This window comes from Misgurnus anguillicaudatus, chromosome 21 (assembly GCF_027580225.2).
Source record: "Misgurnus anguillicaudatus chromosome 21, ASM2758022v2, whole genome shotgun sequence".
In the NCBI taxonomy this organism is placed as follows: Eukaryota; Metazoa; Chordata; class Actinopteri; order Cypriniformes; family Cobitidae; genus Misgurnus; species Misgurnus anguillicaudatus.
The window spans coordinates 45,115,833-45,129,268 of NC_073357.2; the positions used below are offsets into that span (position 1 = coordinate 45,115,833).

At 36.8% G+C, this 13,436-nt stretch overlaps 1 protein-coding gene across 1 annotated transcript; it reads left to right on the top strand.

Moving 5' to 3' along the window:
* The first annotated feature begins 406 nt into the window (after window positions 1–406).
* igf2a (insulin-like growth factor 2a) lies at window positions 407–4,415 on the top strand. The gene is given in 5 exon segments (XM_055208918.2): window positions 407–575; window positions 961–1,099; window positions 1,980–2,155; window positions 2,907–3,100; window positions 3,102–4,415. Coding segments are annotated over 5 exon segments (639 nt in total). The 5' UTR covers window positions 407–533; the 3' UTR covers window positions 3,190–4,415.
* The last annotated feature ends 9,021 nt before the right edge of the window (window positions 4,416–13,436 follow it).

The following is a 13,436-nucleotide window of genomic DNA, read 5'->3' on the forward strand; positions in this document are numbered from 1 at the left end:
GTGCGCGCTACTTTCACAATATTCTTGTAACTATGCGTAACACCAGTTTCCTAAAATAGGTTAACTAATTTGCTTTTCGTTGTTACGTTATGAAGCAAGAATCAAAGGGGATAAAGATAAATCGTTTGCTACGAATCGAGCGGCAACTTTCAAAAAAAGATAAATATATAAAAAATTACATATAAGAAAATACATGAAAAAAAGAAGTATGGTAGATGTTAAGTTTGACTAGGTTATTTTTTCTGATTAAATATAAATGGGCTCTCATATCTGGAATACAGCGTATTAATTGATTTTCAATTAAAATCAAAGCTTTTTGAGAAAAAGACGCTCCAGATCTTACGTGCGCAAGCGCACACTGTGCTGGGGGTGAGAGGGGCGGGTGTTAGTATAAATTGCCTCTCACTACATATCCATTGCCTGTCCTCTGAACTTTGAGACAGCCGCAAGCATCACTCTAAGATATGCAATAGACTGGAAATTAAACAAAAGCAACGCTTCAGTACAACAGTCTCTTTCCACAAACGGACAACATGGATTTTTACCATCTATTCTGTTTAACGTGCCGAACAACGGTAAGGAAAAGTGATAATGACATGATTAGAGTCTTAACAGTACTATCTTTAGCATGTTTTTATATTTGCATGCTTTCATTCACACAAAGACAGTTGTTAATAAACGCACATTTTTGCGTTACCAAATTGATAGAATGTTAAACTTTGGATAAACTTTAGTTTTGCATGAAATCGTCAACTATGGATACTTTTGCTTGATTGTATCATTGATAGGGACAATGGAGCGTCTCATCAGTTACATTGAACTTTGTTGTATCATATGCTCAGTGTCCTTTTCCCAACCTTGAAAAAGAACCCAATCACCTTAGTGGGCCTTTCGTTACGCGCACAATTTGAGTAATACGATTTTACTACGACTGACCCACACATTGTTTTCGTTTTACAGATGTCCTCACCGAGAATCCTCTTCATGCTGTTGTTGTTGTCAATGTACACATATCAAGGAGAAATGACAGAGACACTGTGCGGTGGTGAACTAGTGGACACTTTGCAGTTCGTGTGTGGAGACCACGGCTTTTATATCAGTAAGTGTAACTTTTCATAATGATAGCTGTCAGGAAATATAAACTTAAAGAAACACATACATTTATGTTGTGAATGTCTTTGTTCTGTATGTTTGCATCATTGTCGATAGCTATCACAAAGGGCATGTCAAGTCTACTTGGTTTAAGTGTTAAATGTTGTTTAATGTAAACTGTTTTGCTGTTGGTCAATTGGTACCAATTATGTCAAAGGTCATGGGTTTGATACCAGGGAACACACAAATAAAAAATAAAATAAATGTATAGATTAAATGCACTGTAAGCCGCTTTGGAAAAAGGCTTCTGCCAAAAGCATAAATAAAAATTTGTTGCAGCAGATTTTCCTTGACATTTAGTATTAAAGACGGCACTAAGGTTGCTCTCTCTCTCTTTCTCTCTCTCTCTCTCTCTCTCTCTCTCTCTCTCTCTCTCTCTCTCTCTCTCTCTCTCTCTCTCTCTCTCTCTTTCTGTTCTATTCCTATCAGATGACTGTGGACTTCCCCCTTTTGTACCTCTCCTGCTGTTCTTTATCTTTTATCTTTGTTTAGTAGGCAAATGGCAAGGTTACAGGATCCATTTTGATAGCTATTCACACATCCCTGGGAAAATAAAACAATATTTGGTTTTCTGCAGTGCGCTGTTGTTCGTAACTGTTTAAAGTCCTGGCTTTAAAGTGAGGTTCTTTATAACACTGGTTAGCAGGAGAAAAAACAGGACGGAAGGATCTGTTCATGCCGTCTCAAATTTCAGAAATCCTAGGAACATGCCGACAACCACATGTGGGATTTGGTGAAATATAAACAATAGGGTGTGAATTGGTAGCATTGGTTCCTTTCCAGGGGAAACCCGGTGTTCATCGCTTACCTTCTCTTCCCCCACCCAGGCAGGCCAAGCAGATCAAACAGCCGCCGTCAACAGAGAGGGATAGTGGAGGAATGCTGCTTTCGGAGCTGCGAGCTGCGTCTGCTGGAGCAGTACTGCGCGAAACCTGCGAAGTCCGAGCGGGATGTTTCCTCCACATCCCTGCAGATCTTCCCAGTGTCACAGGCTCTTCACAAGGTACATCAAGCTGCTTATCTCCCCTCACCCCTAGTCACAATGATTTTGCTGAACCCACAAACACAGACTGAGGCTAGACAGCTAGTCAGACAGAATCCTATTTTATCACACTGAAATCAATATTAACCATGTCTGGTTTCTTGGAATTGCTGATTGCAATGTGGAAAACGTGCAGAATGCATTGAAGATGATTTACTATCAACATCGATGCAGGCAGGTTCACGAACAAAACTCATGGTAATGCCATAAAACTTTATTGGAAGGCGATTGGAATGATGTCATTACTCAAAGCACCGAAACAAGTACAAGTGTTGTGCCGCATTCTGGCAAATTTTTGTGCCATGTGCTCTTGGCATGGAAATATGTTAAGCGTTGGCAAGACAGTAGGCCAGCTGGCCATGCCTTGGATTTCAAAACAACAAAAAACAAACAACCCAACAACACAATAGTTAGTCCCACACTTGAGAACAGTACATTTGTATCATGAGCCAATCAGAAGGCCCGCTCAGCCTGAGAGCATTAGGCTGGAAAGGTTGTCTTTAGCTGTTCTCCAAATCCTCATTTGGTGTGTCTAGTCTGATGTTGGTCAGTTATGTGTTTACTGTACTGGGACGGTAGTGCAACAAAGAGTGACATGCTACGCAGCTATTAGATTATGTCTGCTAGCAGTTGGATTAAACAATTTAAATGCTTATGCAAAAATAATGTAATATGAAAATGTCTTGAAAGGGATGTTGTTTGTTTTTTTTAGGATATCACAAGAAGGCCTCTTGGTTTGAAGTATTCCAAATATGAAGTGTGGCAAAGAAAGGATGCCCAGAGGTTAAGGAGAGGGGTCCCTTCCATCCTGCTCGCCAAAAAGTTCAGGAGAGAGCTGGAGAAAGTTCAAGAGAGGGAGCAGATCGATTTACACAGACCCCTCATTACCCTCCCTGACAGACGTCCTTCCATACATCCAGATCAACACTTACCGAAAGCGGTTGCTTCTTAAGTGCAACAAACATTGGATTATACCCCCAGGTGTTGGTCAGTAGAGGCACTTTTTTCAAGAATCATGCCACTCGCCGTCTTTGTCAAAACCAGACTATGAACACTCTGTGTTACGGAGTTAACACTGAAAGCGAATGTAATGAGGTGGTCCACGCAGCAAGAGAGTTTCATGCAGTGTTGGTGAACATCACGGAGACGTCCAGAACTGAAACCGAGGAACTTGAAAGATTGCACCAAAAATCTGCAGTCTGCAAAAGCAATTATGGTTCTGTTTCGCTTGCACCCTTTTTCGAATGTCTTGTTTTTAAGGAATACATTTATCAACGTTAGAGTCCTTTTTCTGCACCTTTAAAGTGTCACCCTGTGGCATGAAAACCGAAGATATGAAAGGAGAAAAATGATGGTTGGCCGTGCAAAGCCAAGGAGTGATGTTAAACAGCACTATTTTTTATGAACTGCTAAAAATGATAACGTTCTGGTGCTACCTGCAAATCTCAAAAGGAGTTTGCGAATACGTTTTTCCGTTTTAGGAAAAACAAGACTGTATTCAAAAGACAATTTTAAAATACTGCTCGTTTGGAGAAATCTCTGAACAGGATTGGCTGTTCAAGAATCATGTTCGGTGCCCTGGAGAATGAATGTGAAGGCCTTTGCTATCATTCGAGATAGCGCTGCAAGGGAAGGCAGGAAACATCACAAAATATTGACTCTAACCAAATCATCTTGGACTTTGGGCAAGAACAGTCTTGCATGTTTTAAGGTGTCACATACTTGTACCATAACATTCCTATTTCCAGTTTCCAGACTCTCTGCCATTTTATCTTCGCAATTTATCTTCACTGTTATTTCGACAGTATTTTACATGTATGCAAATGAACAATTCATTTCAATGAATCTTTTTAAAGGGAAACAAATACGCAATAACACATTTTCAACACACATTTGTAGTATTCCAGTGATTTGCTTGAAAAGAAATACTTGAATATGTATGCATAGTCTCATAAGAAGTTGTCATTAACCCTTGTGTGACAAGTCTTGCAAATTGAGCCACCAAACATTTTCTCTTAAGCAATGGCACTGTATCAAGGCATTATTTATTTTGATATCAAACCCATACAAATCAGTCCCAATGAGATATTACATGCACAAATGCCAATTTTTTGTATATTATTTTATTTTAGTTGTTCCGCTATTGTATGTAGATGCTATACTGTATGTACCAAAAATGTTATGTCTACTTTTATAAGTAAAGTCAATGGATGCTTCTAAAGTTGTCTCGTCTCAGTTTTTTTGGCTTACGTGACTTACACCGCTGCGTGTCTTTGATAGGTGGATGAATTTATAGCTTTTGGAATGCATTTGGAGCTGCGAAACAAGTGCATACAGTACATACTCAACCTGGGACGTGCATACAAGTGCATACTTTAGTGCTTGTTTTTTATCTCATTTCATACAGGCAGTGACCTGGCTGCCCTAAGGGAAAGGTAAATGCTGGGGAACACTTATTCCTAATATGCTGACTAACCTTGATCCAATGCCGAAACAGGCAGGCTGTGTACCTCGAAAAGATGAGCCGTCTAATGCACAGTGCCCTCACGGTTTGGTTTTACGGCTAATCTTATTTTTATAAAGATACTTTTAGTAAAAAAAATCACTAAATTTCACCTGGAGAGATTTTATGCAGCATCTGATACTGATAATCACCATCTCCTAATATTTGGTAGACAGCCGAAAAAATCCGAAAGGGTTATTTTAACAGTAATGCATTTTGGCTATTGCCAGTATAATGTTAAGGTGTCATACATTAGCAGCCATTCATTTATACCTCATCCAGGCCTGCTCCACCCCAAACCCACAAAACTTTACGGGCCCAAACCTGCAGTAGCAGTCAACTTCATACCTTTCCTAAATTTTTGCAAAGTCCAAATGCCAGATATTAATTTGCATGCGTTTGTGCTTTGGGGTTGTTTATGTAAGACTTAGATGTGATTTAAGATGTGACTCGAGACTTAAGTGCACGGCTGTTTTCTCTAAAGCCCGAGGTTTGCGCAGCTATTAGCAATATGAGGGAAGACAGGAATGATACCTGAAGGCTCAACTTCAAAGACGTCGAGCTTCTTTCACTTGCTCGCTCAGTCAATCCATCAGCTGTCTGCATCGTCTTTAATCTGTTCTGCTCCTCTTGTGCCTGTTGTGTCGTGGGAACTGAAGGATGTGTTTGTGTGCTTTAGCCAGATGATTTGTACTGTATTTGTGGTTCCTTTGTTCATAACCACTTTGTCGGTTAAATGGATGATGGTACTTGTGTACGCAGAATTACTCGTACCAATCATAAGCTTCAAGATGAAAGATGTCTAGCTAGTAAAGAGTTACTCAAGGACAACCAATTCCTTGAAGAACAGATTCGCAGTGACACAGTGTGCCTGTTGTTCGGTCTATTGTGTGAAGTTAAGGCTGCAACTATAGATGCCCCACTGAGAAAGATATCTGCTGTCTGATGTGAAGGCAAATGCTGAAATTAATCAGTAGCAAACTGCTGAAAAACCCTCTGCTGTGAAACATTGTACGAGTCCACAAAAGACAAATATAGTGACACCAGAAATATAGCGAGGACATTAATCATTCACTTGTCAACTGTCTACATCGACATCTGTTGATGGGCCGTGACGAGGCGGCTCACCGTGTGCTTCTGTGACTTTGTGATCCAATACATTTCATGCATGGCCATGAACATGTATGCAAAGATGAATCATCTTTAAAAATGTGATTAATTTCATTTTTTGGCAGAGTAAACCTCTGCTTGGTAATTCAAGATGCCGCAATGTTGTTCATTGTTAATGATGTGTGCCAGCAAACTGTGTGGTCGGAAAGAACAATGCGACAGATATTTAAGTGATTTAAGTTTTTAAAAACTCAATATTACAGCTTATTTATTCTTTCTATTGTTTTTATGACTGCCGGGCTTTTGAGCTTTAAACTATTGACCCTGAATTGAATGAAGCGTTTTATTGACAGATCCCATCAAAGGCAGTGGAAAAACACAAAGCTTTTGTATTTGATGAAATTGCTCAAGTCTTTAGTTAAACGCTGAACCTTTTCTTTTGAATGATTGTTATTACCTGCCGATACCTAACAAAAGACTCTCTTTGTATTAATCTTCATTATTGCGCTGGGATGAGCGAGTTTACCCTCGTCATCATCTTGCGTAACCCTATTACGCAAAAGGCCAAATTCACTCGGGAGTGGGACGTTCATTGTGACATTCTGGCTACTCGGGCAGGTGGAGATCTCAGCAGCACGAGGCATGATGCCATTATGCTCCGTGCATGAGAAATGTGCAGGGAGCAGACAGGGATGGGGCAGGTTATGAACTTTTGCACACACGAATGTGTGCGCGCTTGCAAAAAACAGGTATAAATAGTCGTATAAGCATGCACATGCTCAGACACATGCAGACACGCGCGCTCAATCATCTCTCTGACAAATCACAATATGCTTCAGTAATATGGGATCATTTCGGACCAGCCGGTTCATTCAGTGCTCTAAGCTAAACATTAAAACGAGACAGTGAAACATCAATCACTGCTGGCAGGTGTGGAGTCTTCAAGTTTTTAGCACAAAATGAATGTTTTGTGTTAAAATGTAAAGACATTCAACAAGTTAAAAAATATTTTTTTGTTTAAGTAGCAAAGACATTCATTTCTATTTACAATAGTGTCCAAATGTTAACCTTATTAGTCTGCAAATTGCATAAAAGACTTTAGGATCATGCAGTTGTCTCTCTTTAACATCTAACTCCTGTGAGTACCCTCACTGAAAAAAATGATTCATTCAATTTACTCAGTTTTTTTAAGGTAAGTGGTTGCAATCAATTTATTTAAGCTACATTTAAACAAAAAAGATTAGCAAAGTAAAATAAAATAAAAAACTTTTGTTTAAATGTAGCTTAAATAAATTGAATGCAACCGCTTACCTTAAAAAAATTTAGTAAATTGAATGAATATTTTTTTTCAGTGGCTGCATGTCATATGTGGTATGTAAGTGTTATAGTGTTTACAATTATGTTTATTTTTATGTCATAAACCCACATTTCTTTTAAGTTTCTTCTGTAAAAAGCAGAGTCAATGAAATGTAATCCAATATTTATTCTCTTTGTAATATACATACAAAATATTTTTCATATTCTTACCAAGATATTATCAGGATATAAGATTCACTGTAAAAAATTCCATAGAAATAACAATTTTATTGCAGCTGGGTTGCCGGTAATTTACCGTAGATTTAAATGTATGTTATATACACTGAAAAAAATGATTCATTGAATTGAATCAATTTTTTTAAGGTAAGTGGTTGCAATCAATTTATTTAAGCTACATTTACACAAAAAAGATAAGTAAAGTAAAATAAAATATCAAACTTTTGTTTAAATGTAGCTTAAATAAATTGATTGCAACCACTTACCTTAAAAAAATTGATTAAATTCAATGAATCATTTTTTTCAGTGATACTGACAAGAGTTTGTTCAAAGTTAAATACATTTTAAATATTAACAAGTCTTTATCTTTACAGAATAAAACTATACAATAACAGCCTCATGCAAAGCATTCTGGAAACCAGAAATCATCATCAACCTTTTTCTGTTTTTTTTTTTTTTGCTTCAGATTTTGTTTCTCAGAATGTTTTGCTTGATGCTGTTTTTTTAGTTTTACTATGTAAAGACAAAGAGTTGTAAATGTTTAATGTTCATTTAACTTTGAACAAAATGTAACCAGTAAATAACATACGGTACATTTAAATCTACGGTAAGTTACCGGCAACCCAGCTGCAATAACACTGTAATTTCTAGGGATTTTTTTACAGTGTTGTTAAGACTATATAATCTGATAATTACATAAAATCTAGACGTGCTATGAAATAATGTTATAACTCATCCCAGCTGAGATGTTCATTTATGCATTTCACAGACTTTTCCCACAGAAACATACAATGCATTTAATCTAATTATTTAATGCATTCTGTATATAGTGCAGTCTATACAGTATAGTTTATTTAGTGCATTCTTGCATCAAACCCATGAATGGAGCATCACTGCCATGGCTAATGCATTGTTAATGCATGGACTACAAAGGCTTCTGGACAAAAAAATCAACACATTAATGTGTAAAGAGTAAAAAAAATTATATGCTTTTCTGTGGAAGACATTTTGGACCGTAATGTAAACACATGCAACTTTACAATGTTTAAATTATATGGGTTATAATGAAATAAAGCATTGTGTGAAATATCTTTTGGGTCTTTTCACCCAAGGTATGATTTTATCAACCCTATTTTATCAAGCTTATTTCTAAAGGAGTAAATAAATGATATTGTAGGTGATCACGTTTGTTGCCCGTTTTGCATTTGCCCTGGTATCACTCAGAAAACCACTTGTGTGCTGTCCATGGTCCTGAACAATGATTTGTCGAGGTCTTATAATGGAAGTTCCAAGTAATGAAATGATTGACATAAACATTATGAAGGCACATAGATTTTAAAGTGACAAAGAAAAATTTTCTCTAATGCCACGCTGACTAATTTTTTGCTAAAACTGTTTCTCTTCCGGAACACAAAAATGTTTAGAGTACCTGCAGAGTACCCAGATAAAATGCAATAAAACATGCAAAATTCTTAGTAAATTACACTCTAAAACTCTTTTGAGACATAACAGTCAGTTTTAATCAAAGTAAATCATGATTATTTTCATATTTATTTATAATCTTCTTACAAAGAATTGCTGAAACATAAAGTCCCCATGCCAATCTCTCTTTACCCCACAAAAGTCCAATAGCTAAAACACCACTATCAGCTAAAAACCAAATTCAAATATTGACTTGTCTATGTCAAACATCCCAGTTCCCAGGCCTTCCTCTGATTTTTGGCAGGGCTATCCAGTAACCCCTAGAACATCTTTCCTTCCCTCTAGTTAATGTTAAACTTACTGGCAAATGAAAATCAAAAGAAAGAGGCACAAATTCATTTGTATCAGATTTATAAAAGCATGTGATACAACAAAATCTGTTTCTCATGATAATCACTTCTAAATGACTTGAAATGTACTAGAATTCACATTGAGAGGTAAGCTAAGAAACGTAACCCCCCCACTGAGTTTAATAGACATAAAGTAGGAAAACAATCCTTTTACCATAAAGTCATTAATGGTTAATGGTAACACATTTTAATGGGTTGGTAACACTTTACAATAGGTTCATTAGTTAACATTAGTTGGCTACATTAGTTAACATTAACTAATAATGAACTGCACTTATACAGCATTTATTAATCTTTGTTAATGTTAATTTCAACAATTACTAATACTTTATTAAAATCTTGCTAACATTAGTTAATGCACTCTGAACTAACATGAACAAACAATTAAAGCTTAAATTTTTATTAATACCATTAACAAAGATGAATAAATACTGTAACAAATGTATTGCTCATGCTTTGTTCAAGTTAGTCAATACATTAACTAATGTTTACTAATGAACCTTATTGTAAAGTGTTACCGATGGGTTTAAGCTACAGAAGTAGAGAAACAGGATATAGTTAAAATCTGTATTTTACTCAAGAAATTCCAGCTGTTGTAAATTAGTTGTTTTTAAGATGAATCCCTCACTCTACATCTTTTTTTTGTTAAATATATAATTGTTGATTATGAAATTATGTGATTTCTTTTTTATTTATTTAATCAATATTTAATTAATTAATATTTAATCATGTTAATACACAATCATTAATGATTTAATAAGAAATGGTGACAATATTGTGCGAATAGATATAACTCTCCTCCAGGAAAGAAATAATCGATTATTTATAGGAATTTTGCCAGACGTTCACAAAAGAGCGACAGACTTTTCAAAGATGGCAACTTTCGCAATTTTGATGGGGTAGACTCTTAAACAATCTGTCTTTGAACTTTGCTCTACACAGAATTCAGAACGTATGAACATAAACCAGATTAGACTTTGGTAGTATTGCAGCATTTCTAAGCAGAACATAAGAATCAGGCCATTCATTTTCTATGAAATTTCACTTATCTGTCAATATAAAACCTTTCTATTATAGTGTGCTAATGTATTTCATCATACCCCACCAGGAACCTCAGTACGGCTATTCAACAAATAGGAGCTGCAAACTATAAAAACTGGTAAATCATAAAAATTTAAAGGAAATCTAAACAAAGACCTAAGGTAAAGATATGGAAACAAAATAAATGACATCATATTTATTCTAACAAAATATTTAGTCATTTTAAAACATTTATTAAAACATTTTGAAACCAATGTTGCATGCATGCGTGAAAAATAACAGTTTAAAAGATTTTAGATAATATGGGGTTCAATGTAAATCTACACAGAGCTGGCACACAATTGATAAAAAAGCTCCATGCGTTAAAGAGAGGTCAACCAAATGTCTGATATCACGTAAGTTCTTTGTTCAGGTACAGCTATTGATCCGCTGCAGTCATGTACATGTCATTTATCAGAATCTACATGCACATCCACATTCAGATGTGTTTGTTTTAGCTGTTCAAGGAAACACACTTAACAGTAATATGCATAGAGTAAATGGGAAGAAACTTTGCTCTGAAACTGGCCTTGAACAGATAGGACTATTTGATCATGTGGTGCACGGACCTGACGGACACTGATGAAACACGAGTCACATGGGAAAACAATGCAGATGTGATGTCATCGATCATGTAACTCACTCGTGTATTAAAACATATTTGAATTTCTTTTCAGATTGATGATTTCCTGAGTGAGAACTAGTGAAGAATGGCACGCAACAGTAGCAATGCAAAGGTCATGGGTTTGATTCCCAGGGAACACACGCTTTGGCAAAATGCCTTATGCACTGCAAGCTACTTTGAATAAAAACGTCTGCCAAATTTAAATGTATGTCTAACTATCCAAAAAAGCAACCTTTTACCCTTCGAATAAACGATTCTCAGCATCTTTCATGGCAAGCCTGTGACTGAAATTCTGCGTTTTGCAGACACAAGCTGACCTTTTTGTGCTTTTCCCACTGCTTTATTTCACTTTTCTTCTATGGTGGACCACATGCCACCACCCCTTTGTGGTGTAACACATCTGCTAATTGTCTGCAATCTTTTCATCGTTTGGCACGAAGCTTTAAAAAGAGCAAGTAGGCCTATATCAGATTTCCTGACCTGTAGTGCAACTCGCTCACAAAAACAAGTCCTGCGGTCTAACCTAGTAAAATTATTTTCTGCTTTTCCACGAAAACACCATTGTATGAGGTCAGTGAGATGCTGGGATAGGGATGCAGTTTGTTGTTTGGATGCCTGGTGGATGACATCAGTTCAACCATAGTTTTCCCTCAGCCTTCACAGTGGGAAGAATGATTTTCCATATTATTACCTCTGCCTTGAAGGAAAGTCCCACTGATTCTGCACTACCGCGGCACCTCGTTTCACCTTAAGAGGTCTCTGTAAATGGCAAATAAATTGCACCCGACCGCATGTAGCTGGACGTTTTTGTCCCGGGTGAGGAATAACAGCAGTTGTCGGGGCGCAAAACTATAAGTGCCAAAATAACCACAGCAGTTGATGGAGAGCTGATTAGCAAGATAACAATTAAATATATGACAACACATGGATACATAACCTATAATTTACTGTAATAATATTTGTTCCAATCTCACGCGGTGCAATGTCGTGTCAATTTTTACAGCAGCTTTCCAAAGTTCACGCTCTTCTCCTGTAGAATGGATTTTTCCAGGACAGGAAACATCCGTCGTCCTATAGAGCGTGTGGGAAGACAGCAGCCCTGTTTTTTGGCTCATGTCAGTTGTTTGTAAGCCTGTCCTCTTTTTATGAAAAAATACCAAGATGAAATTTGGCACGACACAGGCCGTTTTCCCGGGAGAGCAGTGTGGAGACATACGAGATGGTGGCAAAAACCAAGACACATGAATGCATACATTGTACTGGAGCTATACTGTATAATGGAACACTTTTTAGTGTAAAGGTTAATATCAGGTTGAGGGTGAAGGATGGAAATTCCATGTTGGGTTGATATTGGAGCGAAGGCTCGACAAAGGTTTCTGTCAAACGGCTGAATGCGTTTTGGTTACATTCATCAGAGCAGAAACTTTGAGAGAGCAGCCAATTTTATAAACTTTGAATGATATTTTTCCAAAAAATATGAAATACATCACCACACAAAAACAGAAGCATGTAGGACAAAAGAAGTTACTTAAAATTTATGTGAATCACTGCATCATTCTCCATTTACTTGTATTATGTAAAAAATGAAGAGCGCCAAAGTGTGTCTGACATTTTTTCTTGTAAATAAGCATTTTTATCAGGCTCTTATGTTTAAGGTTCAGTGATTTCAAAACCCTAAATGTACATGCACAAATCTCCACTTCTAAAAAAGTCTCCAGTCGTGCTTCACTGTCCTTTCTGAATAAAGGTAAAAGGCGCAAACATTCAGTCAATGTCCTAATATTTTTGTTAACTCTTGGACCATAACGTACGTGTGCTATAGTTTAGTTCTTCTTCCATGGACTTATGCTTTTGCTAAAAGACTTTTGCTAAAAAATAATTCAGGCGTTTAATGAATTCTGATAAAAAAATTTAGAATGTCCTGAGGTCGGGTATTTGATGAATGTGTGCATGCCGTGCGCATTTGGTCAATATTAGCGCCCCCTAAATGCCACCTAAAGCGCCACCTAAATTATATTTTTCAAATTTGATGCTTTTTACATAATGTTGGGTACACACTAAAAGATTTTTTACATCTTATAAGATTTTCAAAATGTGATAGACCACAAACATGAGGATAGAAAAATCCTAGATTTAAGCCTATACTGTGCCATGATGTGTCAAAGAAAGCACAGCACACACAAACAGATTTTTAATCAGAGTCTCGACTGTGAACACAGGAAATCTTGCAAAATCTCGCGTGACTATAGAATAAGCATGGCGGACGATATGCAATTTCAATGATAGTGTTTGGAATAATTTTCACACAAAATTCAAGAAAAAGGGTTTGGGTGAAGTCGTGGAGACAGCGGAAACATGGTCTGTACAAGTTCACTTTGCATCAACTTCACTTTGTGCTGCGCCATGACTGATTCCGTCTTCCATCATCTCACTTTCTGATTGGATATTATTTCGTTTCACGTGATAATCTCAAGAGCGTGCACGCGTTTGTCCTTGGGGTTTCCCCACACATCAGGATTTCTGATCGTAAATATAAAACATGTTTAACATTTACGATTT